Source organism: Lissotriton helveticus, chromosome 2_1 (genome assembly GCF_964261635.1).
Source record: "Lissotriton helveticus chromosome 2_1, aLisHel1.1, whole genome shotgun sequence".
NCBI lineage: Eukaryota > Metazoa > Chordata > Amphibia > Caudata > Salamandridae > Lissotriton > Lissotriton helveticus.
The window spans coordinates 1,739,976,263-1,740,003,744 of record NC_136059.1 but is presented as its reverse complement, the minus strand read 5'-3'; the positions used below and the strand labels follow the sequence as shown (position 1 = coordinate 1,740,003,744).

Below are 27,482 nucleotides of genomic sequence, written 5' to 3'. Positions count from 1 at the left end.
TCCGGGCCCAGTCAATCCCGGTCACAAGCTGCACCAGGACCTGGCCTGGCCTGGCCACCTCTGCAACTAGGAACAAACTGTAGCATAGCCATCCCTAACGGAGGGCTGTACTTATAAGCTTGTCAACCTCACTCGGCTGCTAGAGGTCCATGGGGGGGAGAGACACCCACAAGGCTGTAGGTCTAAGCGGTGGCCACAGAAGCAGATGAGATGCGTGGCCGTTGCCCTGGTATCAAGCAAGAACGTAATATGGCCGGAGGGATGCCGACAGCTGAGAGCGCCCAGACCGCGCCGGCAGAGATCCCCCTGGCACTCCAAACACCCCTTTCGGGGGGCACCAGTGCCCAGCCACAGAATGCACAGTCCACAGAAGAGCCCCACCGGCCCCTCCCCAAGGGGCAGTCACAAGAAAACAAAAGGGGGCCTGCATACACAGCCCTGCACCAAACCGAGGGGCTCCCATACCCAAGCCAACTGCAATGAAGGAGGAGGTCTGCCTTAGGGCCTAGTTACCACCGCCTGGGACACAGCCAATGGCACCACGCGGCTCCCAGTGCTCCTCGTTTCTGCCAGCACATCAAACTGCTCCCGGTCGTCTCCCCAAGGTCACGGGCAGCATAAATTAAGCAGAATCACGTATTGTGGGTAGGATACTGTACAGATTAAAAGACGACTGCACTGAGCCTGCCTAAAGCACGTCCACATCTTAGCATCCTGGACCACGCCCCTTCAAAGTGAGGTTTGAGGCGGTTCACATGTAGGACCCTCAAAGGGTCCTTGGAGTCTGCAAGTATACCAGATAGGGGGCATCATGCTTGCACTCCACCATCTCAAAATGCCCAGTCCACTTGTCTTGAAAGGTACGGTGCTCCATTGGGGCCATGACCCACACCTTCTAGCCAGGCTGAAACTCAACGAAAGTGGTATTCTGGCAATACCAGCATTTCATATCTCCCTGGCTTGTTCCAGATTTGTCTGAGTGAGTTTCCTGAAGCAAGCAGTCTGGTTTCTGAAGGTCAGCTTGCAGCTAAGTACATCCTGGGGGATATTCCTGGGTGCTTCCTCCCAGCCCTCTTTCACCAGACTCAGCGGGTGTAGCACGGTTACAACAAATTTTTTACAACGCACTACCATTACATCGCAACTTTTACACGCAAACCATTACAACGCAATGCGCTGGGGGGCGCTCTAGGATAGGGAATGTATTTAATATACTATCCAACACCTTCCCTGCTATCCACGGGGACTGGAGTTGGAATAGTAAATTAAATAATTCACTATCCAGCGCCTAAAAGCATTATGCGTTGTAATGGACTGCGTGGTAAAAACCGCGTTGTAAAGGCATGCGTGGTAAAAGCATGCGTTGTAGTGACACCAATCCGACTCAGCGGTTTGCTTACAGGGTGCCCATACAGTACCTCGAAGGGGCTAAAGCCATGGCCCTTCTGCAGTGCCTCCCTGTGAGCAAAGAGAAAGCCTGGCAAAACGATGTCCCATTTATGCTTCATGGAGTCGGTTAGACTCATAGTCATGCCCTTCACGGTCCAGTTGAATCTCTCAACCAGCCCATTACCTTGGAGGTGGTAAGGTGTGGTGAACTTGTAGGTTATACCACACGGGTCCCACAGAGACTTCATATAGGTGGATATGAAGATGGCACCCCGGTCGGATCCACTTCTTTGGGGAAACCCACGCAGGAAAATATCCCCATAAATGCCCGGGCCATCACAAACGGCCGCCTCATTGTTCTCAGAGGGATATCTCTTGGGTACTGAGTGGCATGGTCCACTTAGACCAGAATACATCTGTTGACCATGGCTGTCTTGGGGTTCCTGAGGCCCAACAATGTCAATTCTCACCCGTTCAAATGGTTGCTCACGACAGGGAAAGGCTGGAGTGGAGTCTTACATCTCCCTCCATTCTTGCGACTTGCCTGGCAAGTTTGGCAAAATATGAAATGTGCATCAGAGTGCCTTCGCATTTGGGGCCGAAACAAGTGGGTGACAAGCTATTCAAAGGTCTTGTCCTGCCCCCAAATGTCCGGTGAAAGGCACACCATGAGCCAGACCCAGTAGGAAGGCTGAGAAGTGATAGAGTACCACCAGCACACAGGTTTCCAGAGGCCCAGAAACCTTAGGCTCACTATGCATGAGACCATTCTGCCAGTAAATCCAGTGTGATCCAGACTCCTTGCCAGCTGCCTGGTCTGTGGCAATCTGCCGCAGACCCTCAAGAGTAGGGCATTCCTTCTGCTCCGGGCAGAAGTTACTCCCTGATGGGACCCCCATCTTGCTGCCAATGGGTCAGCTCAGGCAAGTCTCCCAGTTTGGGCACTTGTTCCCCTGAAGGTTCCAGGGTGTCAGCCTCAGGGTCAGGCTCCTCCCAGAGCGTGGAAACTTCTGGAGCTAGTTTGCCATGACCCCTGTCCCTTATCTTTCTAGAAGGGACCTAGTGCCACTCTTTCAGGATCCACGTCCTTCTGATCACCCTTACAGGCTGCCATATACTGAGTGGTCATGCATGCCCACCCAGGCAACCCTACCATCTCCAAGTGTGACCGGCGTTACACCTCACCACAAGGGGAATCCTCAAGGTCATTAAACAGCAGACAATCAACAGGTATGGTTGGGCTCACAACTACTCTCAAGGAACCTGAGACCACCCCCCACACACACACCTGTGCCACCTTGTACTGGCACTCAACGTTGTCCACTGCAACTACTTGGTGAAACATATTGGGGACCACCTGCTGTTCAGACTGGCTCCTGTGTCTCTCAGAGCCTCCTCCCTTGGTTCAATGATGATCACCCACTGCTTGTTCTTCTTACTGTTTTCAGGCATAAGGGTCCTCTGAACCATCTCACTGTCCTCTAGTGAGACAAGGGCCATCATCAGCTAGTTCTCACCCTTCTCCTCGAACCAACTCCTCCCCAAGCGCTACACTGGGCAACCCTTGACTGCGCCCCAGTGGGTGCCGATGTCCACTTGGCACAGTTGGATCCCCTCTCTTGTTATCCTCCTGACCACATGCATAACACTTGCGGGGACCCTTCTCTGCAGGCTTCTCTGTAGAGATCAAAGGCTTCCTCTCACCTGGGGATGGAAATCCTTTACCTGGGAAATAGATTGGGTCCCTCTGGAGAACCCTCCTGTGCTTGCACTTGTCCCTCCCCTCCTCCGCTGGGCACCCTGCCCACCTTTGGCAGATTCTTCCACATACCCCTTGTGGACCCTGGTGCTCATATAGCGGTCCGCCTCATGAGCAAGCTTTCTGGGGTCAGTCAGCTTGCTGTAAAGCAGATGCTGGCCCAGCTCTGGAAAACAAAGATTATACAAGTGCTCACAAGCTATAAAATTATACAACCCCTGATAATCTGTTACCTTGCTGCCCTTTATCCAACCATCCAGTGCTCTGCAATAATGATCAACACATTCCAATCAAGTATTAGATTCAGTTTTCTTAAAAGACCTAAACCTTTCCTTATACTGCTCTGGCGTAAGACCATACTGGTTGATTAGGGCATTGTTCATGGTAGGGTAGGTGAGATTCTGCGGTGTCCCTTGGGCTGTCAAGGTGTCCCTCCCCCCTGCATCAAAGTGCTTCCACAGGCCTGCCCTCCAGTGTATGTCAGGGACCTCATGCATGTGGGGAGCTAACTCATACCCCAAAAATACCTGTGTATGTCATCCTCCCTCCTGTAATCATTTACCAAATCCTTAGGAATGTGCAACTTCCACCCAGACTGCACTAGGTGCACTCTACCACCATTTGAACTGGGCTCTGCCTGCTTGGCTTTGATGTCCAGCTGCCTCAAACTTAACTCATGGGCCAAAAGCAATTTCTTTTCTTCCAATGCAAGGGTCCTCTCTTTCTCCGTATCTTGTTGCTTTTGCTCCATCTCATACTTTTTACTGTCAGATTCCAACTTTTTGATTTCCACTTTAAGCTTCTCAGTCTCTCTCTCACTCTTGTCTGCCATCGGTCCTCCAGCACCTCTGGGGACAGACTCCTGGATGACACACTGCTGCCACTCCTGGAAGATGCTCTCCCAGGCAGATCCTGAGCTCCAAACTCCCCTTGCTGCCTCTGTACCTGCAGATCCATATCCACATTCTCAGACTTCAGATTTACCCAGACTCTTCAGCTTCTCTTGCTGCCCACCATGCCCTCAGCACCTTTTGCAGTACCTCCTTTGTAGTGGAGCTTCTAACCGGGCATCCAAAATCCTTGCAGAACCATTCACGTTGAGGCACTGTGTAAGACGGTACCCCCTCAGTCTCAAACATGAAATCTGAAATCTCACTTGCTTGATCACCAAGCTGAGAAATTATTTTCCGATAACTTGAAGGGTTGTCACAAAAATAGGAAAAATCAAAAAGCAGTATGTGTTTGTGTAATGGTCTGCACTAAGAAGTAGTGTAAACTAATCATTGTATGTAAAGTGCAAACACAAGTCCTAATCCTCAACGCTGACCACCAATGTTAGAAATAGTGGTGTCTAGTTGGCAGTGGCTTGCACCCTGTCCAAGTAAGCACTCTTCTTTTTAGACAGGGTAAGGGAGCTACACACCCAGATAACTCCTGCTCACCCCCTTGGTAGCTCGGCATGAGCATTCAGGCTTATCTCAGAGGCAATGTGTATACATAACACACACAGTAACACAGTGAAAATGCTACAAATAGACACCACACCAGTTTAGAAAAATAAAGTATCTTTATCTAAACCAACCAAGATGTAAACAATAAAAATCCAACAAACATAACTAAAGATATGACTTTTCAAAGGTTTACAGTAAAAATATACCTCTTAGAAGACAATAGCTCCAACTGGGACTATTTCAACGACGTGACAGGTCCAAATCTACAATACGGCACCGACTGCGAGGAGCGCTGGCCAGCCACGGAGTGACATGGACCCCTAAAACCGTACCTTGGAAAATTATGTAGTCAAAAGACCTTGCAAGGCGTCACGGAGGTGAGACATCTATGGGCCGAGGCGGCATCAGTTCTTGACTGCCACAGAGGAAGCGAGGCATCAAGTCCTTACAGTAGAGGTGTGGCATCGAGCCCTGGCTGTGCAGGGTAGGTGAGGCGGTGGTTCCATACTCAGGCATGATGTTGAATTTGGAAAGTCACTCACGTTGGTTATCAGCTCTGCGATGGTGCTGATGTAGACAAGAATTGGGGGTGGTGCTTCATGCACTCCAGTGAGCTCTATCCAGGTGTCAGCAGCAGTGGCCTCATTGATAATGTCAGAATCAATACAGGGCTAGTGTTAGGGCCGCTTTGCCGACGCGATCGGTTCTGCGTTCACCCAGATAGCTGTGACCACAACATTGGTGGAGGCAGCAGTGTCTGCAATCATTTTCTTGAGGTTTGCAGCCCAGAAAACACCTCCAGTGTCCCAGAACTGGAATCGGCACCACTAGGCAAGTCAGAATTCCCAGCAAAGGAGTTCAAAGATGCTGCAGATTACCTCTTTGATGGTCCTGAGACTTCCAACTGGAGCCAAGCACACACAATGCCCTCGGAAAACCTTTGACAAACAGGATTCAAAGAAAGCACAGTCCAGTTCTTTCACTGCCCACAGACAGAAGCCGCAACTGCAAGCCAACCCAGAAAAGCAACATACAGCAGAGAGGCGGTAGTCCTGACAGATCTTCAGCTCTTCTTCTTGGCAGAGTCCTCAGTCCAGAACTGTTCTAAAAGTCTGGGGTTTCAGATCCAGTACTTATACTCCTTTTGGCGCTTGAAGTATGCATTCTTCAAAGGACTGTCTTTGTAATGCACATGTTCTTGTCCTGCCTGATCTTGGCTGCAGACACACTCCAGGGGGGCTGCAACAGCATTTTAATAAGCCAGGCACATCCCTATTTAGGAGTCAGTGACAACTACTCCCACCACCCTAGCTCAGGAAGACCCATCGGCCTGGTAATGGGCCATCAGGATATGCAGGGCACACCATAGCTCCCTTTGTGTGACTGTCTAGAGTGAATGCACAAACAGCCCTCGGTCAGTCTAAAGCAGACATTGATTCCACAGGCAGACAAAGGCACAGAATGGTTAAACAAGAAAATGCCCACTTTCTAAATGTGGCATTTTCAAACACACAATTTAAAAAACAACTTCAATAAAAGATGTATTTTTAAATTCTGAGCTCAGGGAGCCCAAACTCCAAATCTCTATCTCTTCCCTATTGAAAGTTGCATTTGTAAAATGTTACAAGGCAGCTTCAATGATAACATATAGGAGAGATAGGCCTTTCAATAGTAAGAAAAAAGCTAATTGTCAGTATTTCACTATCAGGAGATGCAAAACACTCCAGTACATGCCCTACCTTTCACATGCACTGCACCCTTCCCATGGGGGTAACTTGGGCCTACCTTAGGGGTGCCTTACATGTAGTAAAATAGAAGGTTAAGGCCTAGCAAGTGTGTGCACTTGCAAGGTCATCGTGGCAGTTTGAAACTGCACTTACAGATACTGCAATGGCAAGCCTGATACAGGTTTACAGGGCTACTCATGTGGGTGGCATAACCAGTGCTGCAGGCCCACTAGTAGCATTTGATTTGCAGGCCCTGGGCACACACAGCACACGTTACTAGGGTCTTGTCAGTAAATCAAATATTCCAATCATGGATAACCAATCAAAATTACAATTTACATAGGGAAAACTTGCTCTTTAGCACTGATCAGCATTGGTAAAGTGCCCAGAGTACATAAAACAGCAAAAACAAAGTGAATGAATGAATGAATTTGAATGAATTTGAATATGTATAGCACTAGCTACCCGGAGACCTCCTAGTGCTTGTGGAGCAGAGAGACAAGGTGCAAGTGATGCTAGTGTGCGGTAGTGAAAAGATGGGTTTTGAGACGTTTATGGAATGCTAGCGGATTGGGTTCCCCTCGAAGAGTAAGGGGGAGAGAGTTCCAGAGGTTGGAGGCATTCAAGGAGAAAGAACGTCCACCCCACCTGGATCTGCGTACTTTCACGGAGGTGGCCCGAAACGCTGAGCTGGAGCGTAGACTCCTAGGCGGTTGGTAGGGGGTGACCAGGGACTGAAGGATGCCTAGGCCTGATTTCCACATAGCTTTGTGGGCGATGCATATGGCCTTAAACTGTATCCTTGACCGGATAGGGAGCCAGTGGAGGTCACTCAAGGCGTGTTTCGCAGTCTGTCTCTGGGGAATCTGGAGCAAAAGGCGAGCCGCACAGTTCTGAATGACTTGTAGCCTCTGGGTAGTGGATAAGGGGGCACCCAAGTACAGAGCGTTTCCGTAGTTGAGGCGGGACAGTATGAGGGTCTGGACCACAATCCTCCTGGCCTGGAAAGGGAGCAGAGGGATAATCTTTCTCAGCATTCTCATTAGACCAAAGCAAGTGGCCGACAGCTTAGAAGCTTAGTAGTTGAATCCCAGGGAGCTGTCAAGCCATATGCCCAGGCTCTTGATCTGCTGCTTTGGGACGGGCATGGCGCCAAGACAAGTTGGCCAGATAGGAGTTGAAGTGGGAGATGGAGATTTACCCAGAAACATCAATTCGGTCTTGTCCCCGTTCAGCTTGAGGTGGGAGCGGTCCATCGATTCGGCTAACGCCTCTAAAAAACGTTTCTTTGTTAAAATTAGTCACAAGCAATTTAGCAGCTAGCTGCACTACCTCTAGTCAGGTTCTTGCCGTGTCCGCTGCGCGTATGATCGGCCATCCGTTTAAGTAGCATTTAAGTCCAGCACAACATCAAAAATACAGGAGGTAGAGGCAAAAAGACTGGGGGAACAATGCCAAGGATGCCAGGTCTAAAAGACAAGATCTGTATTTGGATCATGAATCATGTGAAACTTCACCATCAGTCACCTGATTCCAGTCTTGGCTATAATTTTCAAGCAAATCGGCTGAGTCATGGTGTAGAAGTATCAATTCTTTATATAGCCGATACCTAGACCACATATCCCTGTTCACATAAGCATTTTTAGGGCCAGTTATTCAGGGTCTCTGTGACATCTGCTAGAGGTAGTATATGCAAACAGTTTTTAAGATTGTGGAAATTTCTAAATAATTGCTTGAATAAGCCAAAATCTGTTCGCGCATCTCATACTGACAATTGTTTTAAAGTATTGCTTGATTCCAAAAATAATTTTTACTGTTAAGAACGTGGTTGGAAATGTCTTCAATTAGGGGTGCGTACTGAGTCGACAGTTTTCATTGTGTAACTCTTCTGTTCAGGCAAACCTGATCAAATAGCCAATTTAGAATGCACAGTAAGACAGCCTGGGAAGGAAGGGCTGTGGTGGACAAGGGTAGGGTGCGGTAGCAGTGGAGAGATAGTGGATGCGAGGATTTAAAAATGGTTCAATTTTTAGTGAATACAACTGTTCATGTATAACATAGTTGTATAACAGTTGTGTGCCAATTACTGATGTCCTTTTTCTTGTTCATTCCAGTATCTTTTGCGGTCACAGCAAAACCAAGTTTTGAAACCCCAGGCCTGCCATCGACCTCTTCTTACTCGCCAACTTACTCAATGATAATAATCATCTCAGTTCTCTCCGGATTTGCAGCCATGGTGTTTCTAATAATTACAACTCTTGTTTGCTACCGGAAACAGAAACACTGGAAAAATAAAAAGAGGTAACACATAGTTATTAGTACATTTATATATGTATTTCTGTGGTTTGTTACTGCACCACCTACATGTCTTTTTATGACCACTTTCAATTGCAGAGATCAATTACGTAAGGCCTGACATAAGATGCCAATTTATACAGTCCTGTGAAACATGCTTTAGTGTCTTAGGCATCTGGATTGGATAAAGCGTGGTTATGCTTGTAGTCAGTGGGGCTTGAACTCTTGAAAGCATGGGAGGGTAGGTAGTCCTAGTGCAAGGTGGATGTTTGATATCTTCCTTAAAGAAGATTGTCTATGATACCTCCCTGAAACAGTGGAGTCAATAAGGACCCTTAGAATGGTGTTCTAGTGAATTTCATGGGAGAAAACCCATAACCCGGATGGCTTTATCTTCATGCTTCTGCATTGTAAAAGTAGTGGATTAAATCAGTTTAGAACAACAAGAGTGCAGTGAGAGTCTGTTTTCAGAGTTGTTACAGCCATTTTCTTCCAAGAGTCTCGTAGATTATCCATACAATTGTAAATATGATCCTTTGCATTCTGGGAACAATTGTACTGCTCTCAGGTCCAGCAAATTTTGATCCAGCTTTCTCAGTTTCTAGATTACCCCTTTATTGCCTTGGCATAGGCTATGAGGCAGCATCATAATTGGAAATGTAAAAGAAACCTAGCCAGTTCCACAATGTTTCTTGGTTCCAAGCAGTCATGCCAATTGAAAGGTGGGCTGTTTAGAGGCTGCCTCTTCTCAGTAATATGTGCTTATTTGATCCACTGATTTGTCCAAGTCTCTTGATCACCCATGAGAAGATTAGTCTAAGTTACTTAAGAATCATTTTTGTGGCCTGGGCTTTTCTATGGCCTTTCGTAGATTGGAGTGGTGTCAATATGTATTTGAGTTATTGTTGATGCTGCACAATTATCTTGCTACCGGACTCATTTAGACATTGAGGTGCAGGGAGAACAGTGATAAGTCTCTTGGGATTATCTTCACTCATGGAGAAGTGGGTTTGATAATAAAATGTTTTCTCTGACACGTGATAAACAATGACATCCTTTGGTAGGATGTTCCTGTCATCGTAGTTTTCCCAGATGGCAAAATAGGGTATTTTAGTCCATTGTCATAATCTATTGGCATAGCCAAAATGTTCAGGCTGTCTAGCTGTCATATGTCAAGGGGCATAAAAACGTCACCCCTGACATAGGTCAGAGTGTTTTCATTACATCGTACTGGACAGAAAGATAAGGCATGATTATGAAGGATTGAGGGAGCTTTTAAAATAGACTTTGGTTGCTGAGCGGCCTTTTCAGTTCATGATTTTATTGTGAAGGGGATGGTTGTAGACTGAGGGTTCTTTGGAAATTGTGTTTGGCTTCTTAAGCAGGTGAATATGTGTGTTGTATTCTAAGGCTGTAGCAGCTCTCGAGGGTTCACCCATGGGCTCCTGAAGTGGGAAGGCTGAGCACTCGCTATAGTTTGAGCATACCTCCTGAATCACAACTGCATTGTAGATCAAAAAAGGATTTATGCTTTGGCAATTGGCCAAAGCAGCCAGCCACTGCCACCATCTCCCAAAGTATATGCACTGTGCCCAGAGCCTGCTAGACATGGCTAGAGACCAGTTAAATATGAGCATACAGGATTGAATACAGTGTCTAGCCAAGATCACATCCTGTACCCAGAGCTCACTGTGTATGATCAAATTGATTAATGGGGCAGCAGAATTGGGTGCAAGGTTTTGTGGAAGACAACTCCTTGCACCTTCAGCCCACTGTACCTGGTCATAAGCCATGCCCTGCAGGATCAGTGGGGAATAAACACTGGGCAACAGGCTCAGCCAAAAGCAATGCTATTGGGCACTGTGGGCTATGCTAGAGGGAAGTTCTGGCAAATGACTCAAGTATATCTTAGCAAAACCACAAACATTTTCTGGCAAACTTATGTTAATGGAAGCTATGCTTCTCTGTTAACATCAATAACTAACTAATAATAAGAAAAACATAAAATCCACTCAATAAATGTAATCTTCAGCAGTGTTATGATTATGATCCAAAACCATAAAATAAAATAAAAATCCCCAGTTTTAGTGTGCAATATAACCCTTTCTGATGGATACTTATAATGGCAGATCTTTAGAATATGCCCAGGCACCAGACTGCATCCAGAAGATTTAAGCATCATTGCTCCAGCACACCAATAGCTATCCAGCTCCACAGTGACTTCAGACTGCTGAGGAAGTTATTATGAAGCTGCGCATAATTACCACCTCTGTGTCGACCTCAGATCCTTTCTTTCCATGCCTTTGTGCATGTATCCAGAGGCCGCTCTCAACTTTTTCAGTTGAAGAGTTTTTCTTAAAAACTTTTACTTTTTTTCAATATGCAAGCAAACTATGCCCACTCCTAAAACTACAGGGTTTAAGCCTTGAAGGAACTGTCACAAACACATTTCTGTGACAGATCCCCACAATATGTGCATCTAATTTTTGGATTTGGCACACCACTCATGCAAGAAGTGTGCCCTTATTAATCTGAAGACAATCCAAGAACGCAAAGCAAAGCTGTAAGCCATCAAACACCAAAACAAGTTAAGGAAGTCCTGGTCCCCACTCGAAGTCAAGGGCACAGACCCATTACTGTTTTTGAGTCAGTTCCTGTGGCCAGTCTTCGTCGTAGGATATCGTTGGCGAGATCTTGTTGGCAGTTCCCAAGGAATTTTGGGCCAACTTGGCTCAAACCATCCAGGATGGTCAGAATGGCAAAAAATATCTGGTCTTTTGTGGTAGATGGTCACTACTGACTGTATGGGGAGATGAGTTGCAATATTGTTGTGCTTCAGCAACACCCTTGGATGAGATCCACAGGTTTCTCTGGGGACATGCAAGACTCTCTGATGGACAATGCTGTTCAATGCTTCTAACCGGTGTGATGAGAAGGCTGATTCTGTGCTGAAATGTTTTATAGAGTGGCATTCCAAGCCATGGATTTAACCCAGATCTCTTGACTGGGGGAGAATGTTTGAATCATTCACCATTCCATCCATAATTTGTTGCAGTTAGGTTTTCCAAGGCATGGTTCCTTAGGCCTTTCTAACCCTGTGAGACAGTATCCTCAACAGTTTTGCCCCTTTTCAGGCAACTCCAGAGGGTGGCATACCTCTAATGCCAACGTCCACTGCCTGTGCAACTGGAAACCCAGTCCTTTGAAGGTCAGAAACTGGAATCAAGCAGACAACACCGAGGCCACGAGTGACAGTGCACTACCCAGCCCTCCAACCCTGTGGCATCAGCCTCCAAGTTGTTTTAATTTGCCCTTAGTGGCACACAACCACTCTAGGATGTAGGATCAGATATTTCCTCCAACGATGGCAACAGATATCACCCGACAGGTGGGTTCTTCAGATCATTTAACAAGGCTATTCTCCGCCATTGCTTATAAAAGCCCTACATCTCCTGTCCACATCAGATACTCTTTCAGAGAAGAGCCTGTCCATTTTGCTCTAAGAAGTGTGGTCTGTTTTTGCCAAAAGAGCCGTAGAGCTGGTTCCAGTCCCAGAAATTGGGATTGGCTGTTATTCCCGCTATTTCTTTGTTCCAAAGAAGAATAGAGTCCACTGTCCCATTTTAGATCTTTGCCCTCTGAATGCCTTCCTACAGAAGAACCAATTCAAGGTGCTCATGCTGGCCCAGATTCTGTCTGCCCAGAATCCAGGTGACTGGATGGTGACTGGATGGTGGCTTTGGACCTGCAGGATAGCTACTTTTATGTGTTCATCATGCAGTCCCACAGACACTACTTCCAACTTCAATTTGCAATGCCTCCCTTCGACCTCACCAGTGCCCATTAGCTGTTTATGAAAGTTAATGGTGGTGGTCTTGACACAACTTTGGTTGTTGAAGATATTAGTTTTCCCCGTACCTCATTGACTGTGTCAAGCCTGCCTTCAACAACCAGTCAGCAGTAGACTACCTCCAGATAACGGCAATCCTGACATCGTTGGAGGTCACAATCAACTTGCCAAATTCTCACCTAACTCCATCATTTCATTTCATTGGATCCATCCTGGATATGGGGCAGTTTCAGCCTGCCCTCCGTCACAACGTTTCAGAACATTCAATCAATTAACCTGTTGTTACAGCTCAATCCTGAGTCTTTGTGAAAGTGGCTCTGGGCCTCTTGGCCTACTGAAACCTGCTCCTCAACTATGCAAGGTGGTATATGCGGGGTCTCAAGCAGAAAGGGAAATCGTACGGGGTCCAGAACCAGGGGAACCTGTCAAATTTCATCCCGATTTCATAGGAGACTGTAAAGGTCTGCAGTGGAGGCTGCGCAATCGCACTTTGACAAGTAGAAGACTCCTCTCCCTGCCCCACTCAACAAATGGTGGTGACTGATGCTGGGAGAGGTGGCGATCAGAGACACTGATATGGGGACCAGTCTCAGTCGAGGACAACGTTTTGGGAGTTGATGGCCATTCACCTGGCACTTAAAGTCTTTCTACTGTCCAACAAAGGGAGGCTGTTTCAGGCACTCGTGAACAATACCACCACCACCATGTTGTATAGCAACAAGCAAGGCAGTATGGGGTTCTTGGTCCTGTGTCAGGAGGCACTTAGTCTCTTGAGCAGGCTGGAGCCTCAGGGAACATTCCTGGTTGTGAACCATTTGGTGGGATCTTTGAATGCCCCTGTTGATTAACTCAGCTTGTGGAGCCTCGTCAGCATGTGTGCAGAGCTGCATTGTCTCCACTTGGCCATTGTCAGGGAAAACCAAAGGAAACGCATGTTGAGCGTTTCTATTAATTTTTGTCTCTTCTCTGCTCAAAAAAGTAGCCCCCTCACCGTGAAAGCCCAGCGTGGCCCGGCTTTCGAGACAGCTGCACCAGGAGGGATAGGCGCCCATGCCCAAAGTGCAGATATTTGCTAAGGGGCCGGCAGGAGGACGAACCATTCAGCACGGTCTCTGCAAGAGAGGCCACAGCAGCCTTACCAGGAAGCCCTAGGCGTTGCCTGGCAACAGTCCCAAAGTCAAGGGGAAAGGTGGGGCCAGCCATGAGAATCTGTGAGTCCACAGCACTGCTGCTGTGTAAGGCGGCAGCAACCCACGGCAAGAAAGTACTGACAGAGGCCAGAGATTGAGGTCTGTCGGGTGAGAGGGAGGTCGGAGGAGAGCCTCTGATCTTCGCCTGCCTCATGGTAAGACCGGGAGCTGTGCGAGGGCTCGAGCCTGGTGAACCCCCCGGGGACCGAATGAGGGCCCGTCCCCCACCTCCTTGCTGATATCATGCGCCGCCCGAAAGCGAGTCGCAGCACTTGTAATCACGGTTGGGAAACGACGATTGACTTCAGCAGCCCCATGTTTTGACAGGCAGCTGCACTCCATTATTTTGCATGCTGGGGGGGGACACAGGGAGATCTCCCCGCAGGGGAAGGGTGTGTGTGCCTTCCCCCACTCAGATGTAGGCACATGCTTGGGGATACATGAGAAGTGGCCTCAAAGAGCTGGATGGGTGGTGATCCTCGACTGAGGTGCCGAGCCTGCTCAGGATACTGTAGAGATTACCAGGCACCATGTAGGAGCATTCTGGCCTCATGTTTAGGAAGCACCCGGGTAATTCCTATGAATTATGACAGTCACCTCCATCTCCTGCCCTGATGTGATTTGTTTTTGATGTGTGCCCTAACTACTGAAGTTTATGCCCTACTGTGGTGTCCTGTATGGTCCGCATAGCAAATACTGTTTGTCCTAGAAGGTGCAGAGACAGAATATTGATTCAAAAATATCGACTCGCACAAAAATCGAGTTGCAAATATCGTGGGTCTGAAATATTGACATACAGATTCTCGTGGTCAAAAAATCGATTTTAGGTAAGTAATATTGAGTTTAAAAATATCGAAGGGTTTAATATCGTTTGCAAAAATATAGTTGTTAAAAATAATGTTATGTACTTTAGTATTTATTTTATATGTATGTTTTGTATGTTTTTTGTATACGAATTGTTTGTATTTTAATATATGTATTAAATTTGTAGTAGTTATAAAAAAAATGTTTTTGAATTTTGTGTTTTTAGTTCCATAGCGGGTTGTGGGTTTATAGGGGATTAAGGTGGGAAGTAACTTAATTATATCACATTTTTGATTATTTTTTATTTATGAATATTTGTATAATTGAGATGTTATAGTTTTAAATGTGTAAAGTAATTATTATCAATTAATTAATAACAGTTTTTGAATTAATTTAAAAATGTAATTGGTAATTAACTATGGTAATTGTGTAATTAATTTGAGTTGCGTGTTGTGATGTTTATAGGTGTTAAGGGTGGGAAGCAATTTAATTTTAATTGATGAATTAATAAGTGGATGTTAATTTTAATTAATTAATTATGGTAATTATGTACTTAATTTTAGGTGTTTGTTTTGGTGTTTATAGGAGTTGGGGTGGGATGTAATTTGTATTTAATGAATTATTATATAGTTGTTAATTAATGCTAATTATTTGATATGTATTTTGGGTACTTGTTTAATTTTTTGTCTGTTTTGAGTTTTAAAGGGGTAGAGGTTGGGTATTAAATACATTTTAATTACTTTATTATTAATTGTTAATATTAGTAGTTTTTAATTTATAAATACGTTTTAATTGTGTTTATTATTTTAGAGTTTCATTTAGGTGTGCGTTGTGGATATCATAGTGTTTTTTGTGTGTAGTCAATATTTATTCGTTTTTTAATTAATAATATTTTTTTAATTGATTATTAATCATGTTAATTTTGGAAAACATTTAATTAGAAATGTTAAAGTGTTTTGTTATTGGTGTGGTGTTATAGGGTAGTAAATACAATAAATACATTTAGGTATTAATTCATTTATTTGTTTGTAAATATTTTCGAGTTTAAATTAATTTTATTTTATTAATTTCTTTATTATTTTATATCATATATTTTTTTAGGTTTCTATATGTAATTATTATTCTAAGATTTTTATTTTTATATATTTAACATATTTCATTTTTCGATTTTAAATATTGTTTATTTTTCCAAGGATTTTTTATAATTTTTAAATGTTTTTATGTTTAAAGTTTTTGGAGTTTGAATCATAATTGTTGTCTCTTTGCTATCCAACACTTTCCCTACTGTTGCATTCTTTGGAGTGGGAATAGTAACTTTTCCCCCTCCGCTATCCAATACTTTCCCTACTGTTGCTCTCACTGGATTGGGAATAGTAATTTTTACCCCTCCGCTATCCAACACTTTCTCTAATGTTACACTCAGTGGAGTGGGAATGGTAATGTCTACCTCTCTGCCATGCAACACTTTCCCTACTGTTGCATTCACTACAGTAGGAATTTTTTCCCCTCTGCTATCCAACACCTTCCCTACTGTTGCTATCACTGGAGTGTAAATAGTTATTTTTACCCCTCCGCTATCCAACACTTTCCCTACTTTTGCACTCACTGGAGTTGGAATAGTCAATTTAATTATTCCGCTATCTAACACTTCCCCTACTGTTGCACTTATTGTATTGGGAAATGTAAGTATACATTTTTTAATGGTTTAATGTTTTAATTTATTATAGAATTGTTTTTAATTTTAATTTATTGATATATATAGGTTTTATTTTTTTATATGTTTTTATATAATTTTAAAGTTGAAAAATTAAATAAAGGTAATAGTTAATCAATTATTTTAAGTAAATATATGTATATGTATAAATTATTATGTTTGTGTGTTTATATTTTATTATTAGGTTTATTTGTTATATTTAGTTAAAATATATATGAAATGTAATTAATTTTGTTAAAAATAATATTAATATTTAATATGTATTATTTTATGTTATATTTATATATTTTATCGATATTTTGTACATCTATGTTTTTTACCTTGATATTTTGTATTCAATATTTTTGTACTTACCTTGGGAGTCGATTTTTTTTTTCTCCGATATTTGGAACATCGATGTTTGTTACATCGATATTCTATCAGTGAACTGCAGTAGAACAATGGTGGTGGCGGTATTGCAGTCTGGGGACAAGTGAAAGTGGGGTAGGTAAGGGACCTCCACCCTCAGATGACAACTGGTTTTCATAAAAGCCGCTGGGGCTTTGTTTGGAGATGATCCAGACGTTGGCTATTTTAGGGACAGGGGGGCCTCCGATATCCACTAAGGTGCCATGCGGTCCCAAGGGAGCTGCAAACATATCCCTTATTGAGGGCTGGAATGAGGAGCTGAGCGGTCAGTGGGCGCTCCTTATCTTCACCGCATCAGCGACTGCATGGAAGTGGGACAGTGTCCCCGTTATGTGAAGGAAAAGCCAGGGTGACTAGCAGCCATAGCAGAACTCCAGTTCTAGCCAGCCATTTTCTCTGGTGGTAGCCACGCCCCTTAAATCTGTTGACTTTTTTAATAGCATGTACATGTGCATACAAGAACACATATTTGAGGATAGTGATACCACATTAGCAATAAAAATACTATGTTAAATTTATAATTGTTAAGTGCATAGAAATATATCTAAGAAAAAAAGTCAGGATAAAAATAAATGAATAACTGGTTACACCTGCTTCATAGCCTCTCAAAATGTATTGAAACAACATGAGTAAGTGTAAGTATGAGGTTTCCAGCTAACCTTGCAAGTGAAATCCCCCACCCCCAGAGAGGGAGTAATATGTATGGTGCCCTAGCCCGGGGGTGACGTGATGGATCCGTCTTCCTATAGGCCCCTAGACCATGCTTAACGTGGACACAAAGGTACTTTGTAAGTAGGGATCCCTGTTTTATGGTATTTCTTTTTTTTTTACATTTCCGTTTGTATTTATCCATATTTATTTTTTGTCAACTTTATTTGTATTTATCCATATTTATTATGGGGTTTGTGAAAAAAATAAAGCAAAAACTGGTACATTTCCGTATTTATTTAACTAATAAATATGCAGTCATTCTTGAATGCCTGTTGGGTTTGAGTGATATGAACACCTGCAGAAGATAAATCAAAGCACTTATATGAAAATATGCACATTTCAGTATCCAACTTGTGCATATTTACTGCTGTTTAAACGTCTTTACTAAAATTACTTTTTTTATCACCTTACCTATCAATCCACACAGTTATTGGCATGGCAGAAATGGCAAAGTGTATTCAGAATCACTAAAAAAGCACCCGATTTCCGTTTTTTATCCACATTTAAAAATAAATACAGACAAGAAAATAAATGGTTTTCTGTCTGTATTTATCTGTAAAAATCAGTAAAAACGGACAACAGGGAGCCTTATTGGTAAGGTACTACCTGAATGGCTGACTGGCGTGGTGCAAAACACTTGTTCATGAGAACCACTTTGGCATTATGCACAGACGCAACACTGTCCTTAATTTACAGAGGCTTGCCCACGTGCTGCATGCAGTGCGGGGTAGGGACAGAGACATGACGCTGGTGTCTGTGGATATTACTCAGGCATTAGATACGGTGGAGTGGCATTACCTGCTGCTCAGTCTCCGGAAAATGGGGTTTTGCCCCCACTTTTATAAGTGGGTGAAGATACTGTACACAGCACCCAGCACTATGGTATGCAGTGGATGACTGTTGTCTGATGAATGGGGTGTGCGGAGGCGTACGTGGCAGGGCTGTCCACTATCACCACTCCTCTTCGGCTTGGCAATGGAGCTACTGGAGGCTAAGCTCCAGAAAGACATCAGAGACACAGGCATAAGGGTGGGGGCATAATGCACCTGATCTGGGGATGACTTATTATTCTATCTGCAGCGCCAAGTGAAAACAGTACTGCAGCTACTCATACACTTGGAGATGTGTGGGGAGATATCAGGTCTGTGTTTTAAAAGGGAAGTCGCTATTGTTCCCCCTGGGAGCACTGGAGGGGGTGCCTGAGATGGACTTGACCCCACTGGGGCTGCTCTGGGAGACAACCTCCTTTAGGTATCTTTTCATCATGGTGGGTTATGCTATAGAGGACCAGCACCAGCATTGTATTCAACCACTAGTGGGAGGACTAACTAAGTCCGTTCGGTTCTGGAATACGCGCCTGCTTTCCACGAATGGGAGAGTCGCAGTGACAAAAATGTTTTTCCTTCCCAGGTGCTTTTACATCATCCAGAATGTTCTCTATACACTACCGTGCAGTTTGTTTAAGACACTAGACAGGTTAATGATTTCCCTTGTGTGGGCTGGGAAGAGGATCCGGGTATCACTTCCCCAACTCAAGCATGACATGTTGAGAGGTGGAATGGAATTTCCAGACCTAGAACTTTATTTTTATGTATCCAAACTGCATCATGCTGCTCAGTGGGTGTTTGGGAATGTCAGCTGGGAGATGAGGCTACTCCGCAGTTCCTACAGCATGTGCTCCTAGATTGAATTGTTATTTTGTGGACCGCATGTGCTGCTTGATGCCCCTTATCGAGCCAAACAGGTGGCAGAAGTATGGGAGCAAGTGGTCACAAGGATGTTTAAAAGACCTCCCTTCACTAGGAAGCTGGATATATGGATACTGCACCCATTTAAATGAATTGAAAAATACATGTCTGTGGCGAGACAGAAAGAGGGGGATTGCAAAATGCAGGATGACCTATACCCAGAGAAGCCGTTCCTGACATTTGCAGAGGCACAAGAAATTTTGCGAGGGGGGGGGGGCAATTTCTCCAGTATGCTAAACTGGTGAACACGGCACAAAAGATCTGGACGGAGTTGCTGAATGCTCCCCAGGTGACGGAGACTCTGCACCTTCAGGTAACGGCTGGGTCGATGAGACGCACCTATACAACACACTCAAGGTGTAAAGGATCTGGATAGAGCCAGTGGCAAGGTGAGCATGGCGGAAGGTGCTACCAGTATCCCTGACTGATCCGAAGCGGAATGGAACATGTGAGCTAGTGAAGCCCATTTCATTGAATGCCAGATTTAAATGGGCCCACTTTAACTATCTGCATTACACATATATAACACTGATCAAACTTTGCAGGGCAGATTGTCCCAGGTGCGGGGGAGAAAATGCCTCCTCTTGCATATGTCATGGGAGTGTCTGCGTGTTCACGACTATTGTCAGCAGGTGGCAGTGAAGCGGAGGGAAGTCACAGCGTTTGTACTGGAGGAGTCACCCCAGGTGTGTCTGCTTGGTATTATTAAAAGACCCAGAGGAGGCAAAATATACTGGAACTTCCTACAGCTGGCCTTGGTACTGGCCAAAAAGAAGGGTGGCCATTGGGTGGTTGGCTACTTTGGTCGCCCCCATCACACTGTGGTACAGGGACGTGGAAGAGTGAGCCATCGCTGAGGAAGTTCATATCATAGGGATGGCAAACTACAGGAGGATTTAGAAAGCTGGGCTACACTGCTGGAGATCATGCACATGGGTCGGGATGGGAATGTTGCTCAGGCTACGCAGTCACAGGGCACAGGGTTCTCTACCACTCAGAGACACAGTGCAAGGAGTGTAGGGATGGCAGAGACTACTGCTGTTTCGCAGTGAACGAGGGAATTTGGGAGTGAGGGAAAGAGGTAGTCCCACAGAAAACAAGAATGGCAGGATAAGCAGGGTTGCACAGTGAATACTTGCTGTGAATTGAATGAAGGTATCAACAGGAACCCCTAGGGTGAGGATTGACTGAAGGGAGGAATGAGATTGGTTTCCTCCTACTGTACCATTGATAAAGCTACAAGGGCTTATTGACTGTACCAGCTTATGCTTTTGTTGTTGTTTTTACTATTGTTATTACTGTTCTGTTCTTTGGTGGAGAAACGCATATATATGCATGTTATTTTGTACTGCCTCATAATGGGAAAACTACTGGCCAATGACTGATAAAAAGACATAAAAAACTTATAAATGAAGTGGAACAACATACAATAAGATAACTACCAAACAATAACCCCTCAGCACATGGTTGGTGGTATCATATATGACATATAAGCTCAAATAAACTGACATCATCCTTATCATCATATCTACATTTACCATACTCACTATAGCCTTATGTTTGAAGTGAGTAGTTCATCCAGTCCTTTTTGCATGCTGGGACTTATAATTTTGACTTTCAAGTTACACATCTCGAAATACAACTACCAGCATATAAAAAACTGTGGTTGGATCGCTACATGCGAATTACACAAATCACATTGTCCAGCGACATGACATCACTGGTTTCCACAATGTCTTCATCTTTTCTTGCTCTTTTTTGGTGAGTTGATCTTAATTTCAAGTATACAAAAGTTTTTTCATGTGAATGTATTTTTTCTTTTAAGGTGTAGTAACTGCAAGACGTTAATTTCAACTAAAGAATAACATAAATTGGCACAAAGACCTGGAGAGAATTAAATAAATGCACAAAATTCCATAAGTGCAAATGTAAATATAATTTACAGCCAAAAATACCCGAGATTCCACTTGGGAACCTCGAGTATGAAAAATATACGCATTTTTCAAAAAGAAAATCTTCACATTTAGGGCCCATTCCGATGTCGGACAGACTGGAGTCCGTCGGACATCGGTCAGGAACTGTAACCGACCAACCTCCTGTCGTCGGTTAGACCTGCAGATAGGATGCAACCGAACCCTGTACGGTCGCAATCCTATACTCAACAATGGGAGCATGCCTTCCGAACAGAATGCATGCATTTATTGTTTACTGAAGAGGTGCAGTTCATCCCTGCACCCGGTGGCAGGCAACTCAAGGTCCTTGCCACCGGGTGCAGGGATCAACAAGGGGGCATGGGTGCGGCCTCGCACCCATGGGGGCCCTACTGGGGGCCCCCAAAGACAGTTTCCCACTGCCTTTTTGTGCCGGAAAGACCAGCACAAAAAGGCAGTGGGAAACTGCCATCGTACTCCCTCGGCCAGAAAGAGGCGGCCGGGGGAGTATACTGAAGGGTTTCCATATGGCGGATGGGCTCTCCGAGCCCGTTGTAAGCCATATGGAAAACGGAGTCAGATTCCTTTCCTACCGAGACCATCGGAATGGCTCGGTCAGAAAGGAATCCGTACGGCATGTTCCGATGCGGGCAGAAGGGCTCTGACCGACGGTCGGAGCCCTTTCTGCCAACATCGGAATCGGCCCCTTAGTGTAGTTATTTCTACATTTGTATTATAACAAAACAAAAGAAATACCTATCCTCAAATGGTTCTGTGCAGGGCTAGATCACCTCATTGGGTGCTTAATTCAAATCGCATAATATATGGTCGATTAAATTCCTGTACTATCTATTGGCAGGAGGCCACAGACCAAGTGCCTTCATAAGGTCACAGGCTGCTCGGGTGACTTGCAACATCCATTTCTTGCTAAGCACAATATCATGGTAAACACTATGCATAGAGCAACACACTTGTATTATCCAAAATAAACAGGGTCTTTGGTGTTACCCTGACTCAAGACCCTCAAATATTTTTACATCCTTGACTTTATACTTGTCTTTTCTCCACAATGCATGGCATTATCTCCTCTCCAACTGCACATCCCTCATAAATCCATTTTTTCCAGTGGTGGTTTGTGCAGAGAGGCTTCACATTAGCATGACATTTGGGAATAACAGTATCACCCTTGCTGTGGAGGGTCCCCTCATTGTCTAACAAGCTAACTTTGTATTAGGCTTCTGAGGCTGTGACAGAGAATTCCAGGATACCTGGAACTGCCAAGCAATGAAAGGCTAGATAAAGGAAGCTCAAGATTAGCAGTTAGCAATTTTCAGATCGCAGTTTTACGAAGTAGGGGAAAACTCTGGCAGGATTTTGGCAAAAAAATAAGGCAAAAGGAGGCATTCAATTCCATCAATGCAATACAGGATGAGGCAGGCCAGATTCGCAATAAGCCGGAAGAAATCCTTGAGGTTTTTAGGCAGTTTTACTCCAAGCTGTACGAGCAGGATCTTATAGGGTATAACAGTGACTCAATAGTGACTTTTATCACTGCAGATAACATCTCGAAACTAACCAACGCGCAGGCACAAATTCTGGACTCTGATATTACTTGGGAGGAAATCGATCTGGCCCGGATGTCTCTTCCGGCTGGAAAATCCATGGGACCTGACGGTATTCCTTTCGAATTTTTTAGATTATTTAGAACTTTATTGAAACAGGATTTTCTGGCTACTTTCTTGGCAGCACAGAAAGGGGCGGCGCCAGTGTCTTGGAGACAATCTACAATCATGGCGTTTCTTAAAAAAGATAAATCTCCCCTCAATCCGGCCTCTTATAGGCCGATTTCGTTAATAAATGCCGACAGCAAACTCTTCTAAAAAATTCTAGCCTCTCGAATTGCAGGGATAATTTCTTGCATAGTGTCACGATGGCAGCACGGGTTCATTCCCAAGCGTGATACCACTGATCACGTGCGGAGGGTCATTGCTTTGATGGACTGGGCACAGGGCACTAATACAGCTATAGGGTTCACCCTGTTGGATGCCGAGAAGGCATTCGACAGGGTGGCCTGGCCCTATCTTTGGGATCTCTTATCCTTGAAAGGGTTTGGCCCGCGCATGATTATGGCCCTGAAAGCTCTCTACGAATCACCATATTCTAGCATCAAACTTGGATCAAATAAATCTGATCTGTTTCCTATTTTTCGCGGTACAAGTATATTGAATATACTTTATCCCATTGTGAATTAAAACAGTGTGGATACATTAATTGTTTTGTGAGTTTCAGTTCGTGATTTGTGTTTATTACTTCTTGTTCACACTGGGACCCCTTCCTCCTAGTACTAATTGAACCCAGGTCCCAGTGACTATGTCTGGGTAAACCCCCTCATATATACTCTGTATTCACCAGGGGCCAGATGTATCAAGCAAATTCACATTCGCAAAGGCCGAAATTTACAGAATTTCGGCCTTTGCGAATTTGCTAAATGGAATGTATGAAGCAAACAGGTAGATGCATCAAGCATTTTTGCGAGCGCAAACGGTGCGAATCGCAAAATTCGGCCGTTTGCGCCCGCAAAATGGCATTAGAGATGCATCAAGGGTTCATGCACTCGCAATTTAAGAATTTGCAAATAATTGTGAGTTTTCAAATTACGATTGCATTTAAGGAATCGCAATTTGCGATTCCTTAAATGCAATGCATGAACCATTCCAAGATTGCGAATTCCTAATCTGGGGTCGCTATTTACCGCGAATTTAAACTACGTGGTAAATAGCAAAAACTTAGAAATATGCACTTTAGTGCATTTTTCTAAGTTGCATATTACACACACACATGTCCTTGGTACATGTGTGTGTGCAACACCAGTGAACATGACCATTCAGGGGTGCAACATGGTGTCCTTTGGACACCCTGTCACCCTTGAAATTGCGGCACATTTGCGATTCGCTAATTGCTAATCGCAAATAAGGAATGACTCCCCATTCATCTCTATGGGCTTTTAGGCCCATAGGAATGAATGGGAAAGCCATTCCTTATTTGCGATTAGCAATTAGCGAATCGCAAATAAGGAATCAGTAGGAATCGCAAATAACATTGTGATTCCTACATGCATCCCGTTTGCTAGTCTTTAATAGCGAATTCTTAAAATTCGCTATTAAGGACTCGCAAAACATAACTTTGATGCATCTGGGGGAAAATCTGGTGCAAAATAAGGAATCGCAAAATTTGCGATTCCTTATTTTGCAATTGCATTTAAGGAATCGCAAAATTCGCGATTCCTTAAATGCAATGTATGTAGCAAAATAAATAAGCAAAATGCCCTTAAGGAATCGCAAATTACCACCAACTTCTAGTTGGTGGTAAGTTGCGAATTCCTTGAAAAATGCAAATGTTTGCATTTTTCAAAATGCCATGTGACGCAAATACATGCCCTTAGGGCATGTATGTGCGCCACATGTGCACCCATGCATATTTCAGGGGTGCAACAGGGTGTCCTTTGGACACCCCTGCACCCTTGAATTTATTCTCAATTTGCGATTAGCAAATTGCGAATCGCAAATTGAGAATAACTTCCCATTCATTCCTATGGGCCTCCTGGCCCATAGAAATAAATAGGAAATGATTCCTTAATTGCGATTATCAATTTGCTAATCGCAATTAAGGAATTTTAAGAAATCGCTAAAAAAATAGCGAATTTCTACATACATCTCAATTTGCAATTCCCAAATAGCGATTTCGAAAAAATCGCTATTTGGGAATCGCAAATTATGGTAATGATACATCTGCCCCCAGGTAATCGGTTTACACAGCACCAAAGTTAGCAAGTAAGTCATCCCCAATGCTGGGTTTCTGTGATTCGTCATGTAACCTAATACCCTGCAATTTTTCTAACAGGGCCTGTGCTTTCTTTCTGCTAGGTAGCGCACCTATAGCTCACTAGGAGACAGCGAACCTTATACCAATCCCTTCCAATTACTTTTTTACGTAGGACAGCCAGGGAATAGAGCCCTTTGGGATAGGTCAGGCAGTCAAAAGTATCTTTCTAGTGAGTAAGGCTTTCTCATTGCTCATGACAGAGAGCCACAGCAGCACTAGATGAATATGTATTTGGTCACATAAATGATTTAGTGCTAACTCCTAATGTCAAATACAATGTGAGGTCGATGCAGGCACCATTAATAATTGCACGCATTCTTCCATTTGCAGTGACTGCAGGTCACTAATGCCCCATATTCCTGCCCCATAGGTAGCAATGGGTACAAACTGGGCTAATTATATTTGTAACAATGGGACAAGGACCCTGACTCCTGGTGAAGATGGTAAGCAAAGATGGAAACCTACAGCCTTCAACAATTTCATTCTATTTTGCATGATTTGGTATGCCCATGAGCTAGAAGCGCAAAATAAAATCCCTACATTTGCAAAAGTGCTGGTGTGCAGTAACGTATTTGACCCTACAATGATGAGTGATGAACGTATGCGCTTCGTGCCACAGAACATAGTAAACAATTTTGAGAAGTTGGTCCTTAGATCTAAATTCTCCATAAAATCCATAAAAGAATGAACTAAAATACATAAGGCTTTCGGGGTGCGGGTCATTAATACGGCAGTGTCCGCATATAAAAGTACACAAATGGGTGCACCATATACCATGGTCCAGACTGAGGTTATTTATATATAAAATAAATAACGAAGGGGCAAGCACACACCCTTGACGCACACCCCATTCAACATTAAAAACATCAGATACTTCCCTACCTCTCCCAAGCAGAACACATGCTTTTGTCTCTTCGTGTAAAGATAATAAAGTGCACACCAGTGTTGGGTCCATCCCCCTTCTGATTAATATATATATGATATTTCCTGTTGAATCTCTAAATCCTCATATAATGTCTGATAAAATCGTTGAAACACAGCTCTTATTTCATTAGATTCGGTCTTTTGCCCAAATTCTGGATCTTTCATTTCCCTTATTAGATTAGCTGAACTTTGTTCCCGGGTACGTACCGCTAATTGTTGTCCCATCTGATCACTTAATTTGTATATTTTCTCTCAAAGCATTGTTGCCTTAGCTATGGCTTTTTCTGTTAGAATATCAATGATAAGATTTTTAGCGGTCGCCACCCGGCTTACTTCACTTTCTATTTCCCGTCCCTCCTGGACAGCTTTTTTTTCAATCCTCCCTCGGCTATACCCAGATTTCACTGTAGAACAACCATTTTTTATTTAGCTTCTTTATTAAAGCTTAATGAGAATCGTAGCGTCTCCCCTCTGATGCAAGACTTCAAGGCGTCCCAAACCACATCTATTGCTGTACTACCTAAATTGTCCTCCAAAAACCCCGATATCCATCTCCTCATATGATGACAGTATTTCTCATTAATCAGCAGTGCTCTTTCAAACGTCCATATTTTCATAGTGGATTTCGTTGCTCCACATTCTAGATTTAACACAAGAGGATTATGGTCCGATAACACTCTTGGCAATTTTTCTATTGTACTGACAGATCTTAAGGTCCTAGAGACAAACATATAATCCAGTCTCACATGCATAGAGTGTGGATTGGAATAATATGTGAATCCTGGATCCCCTGGATGCTCTATTTGCCAACAGTCGATCAATCCATGCATTAGACACATATTTTTCAGAGCCTGAAATACTTTAAGCTTCCTGCCCTGATATTTAAACCCTGGGTCCGACAACCAGTCATCTGGGAGATTTAAGTTATAATCGCCACATACTATTAGAGGCCAGTGAACCAATTCATTAGAGAAAAAATTCAGTACATCTCGATCATCGCTAACATTACCATTTTTGTACATAATGTCATTTTCCCCCCATTATTATATTAGCATTCTGTAACTGCCCACCGTCCAAACTTATCAGATAAAGATCGAGTAAATTGCATCCCACCCCCTTTTGCCAGAATGGCCACCCCCCTAGTTCTCACACCTTGTGTTGTAGCAGTGATAAGTCTATACCCAAGTATGTTGAGCAAATACAGTTGTGACCCCTCTATATGTGTCTCTTGTAGACATATGATATTAGCCTCTGTCATCTGTAATCCAACAGACACTCTCTGTCTTTTCTTTGCATCATTGAGGCCACATATATTAACAGTCATGAATTTCAACCTAGCCATAATAATACTTGTCCAACCCATCCATCCCTATCAGTGAATATATCCCCACTCGGGTCCCCCTCTGATTAAACAACTTTGCCCTTGCTTGTTACTTCTGTATCCATATTGGCCCCTCCTGTTTGCACCTTTTGTGTTCACCATGTGTCTGAGATCCCCCCCTGCTTTCCCTTCCACTCCCCCCCACCGCCCCAACATTAACTAGGCCGTCAGGCTCAATCCTGAGCCTGTGTGAAAGTGTCTAAACCAACCTCACCCACTCTCCACCTTCCTCCCTTCCGCTCGTGTATATGCGTATTCCTAGCCATTATAAACATACATTTCTTTTTTTTACTAAGCATTCTCTTATCCCACCCAAGA

The 27,482-nt window shown here is 43.9% G+C and overlaps 1 protein-coding gene across 1 annotated transcript in view; it reads left to right on the top strand.

Annotated features, from left to right (window-relative positions):
• The window catches only part of MUSK (muscle associated receptor tyrosine kinase), a 707,615-nt gene that overhangs the window by 636,504 nt on the left and 43,629 nt on the right, over positions 1–27,482 (top strand). The window contains exon 14 of the mRNA XM_078676695.1: positions 8,441–8,627. Coding sequence (XP_078532821.1) covers positions 8,441–8,627 — 187 coding nt within the window. The remainder of the gene's footprint in view (positions 1–8,440; positions 8,628–27,482) is intronic.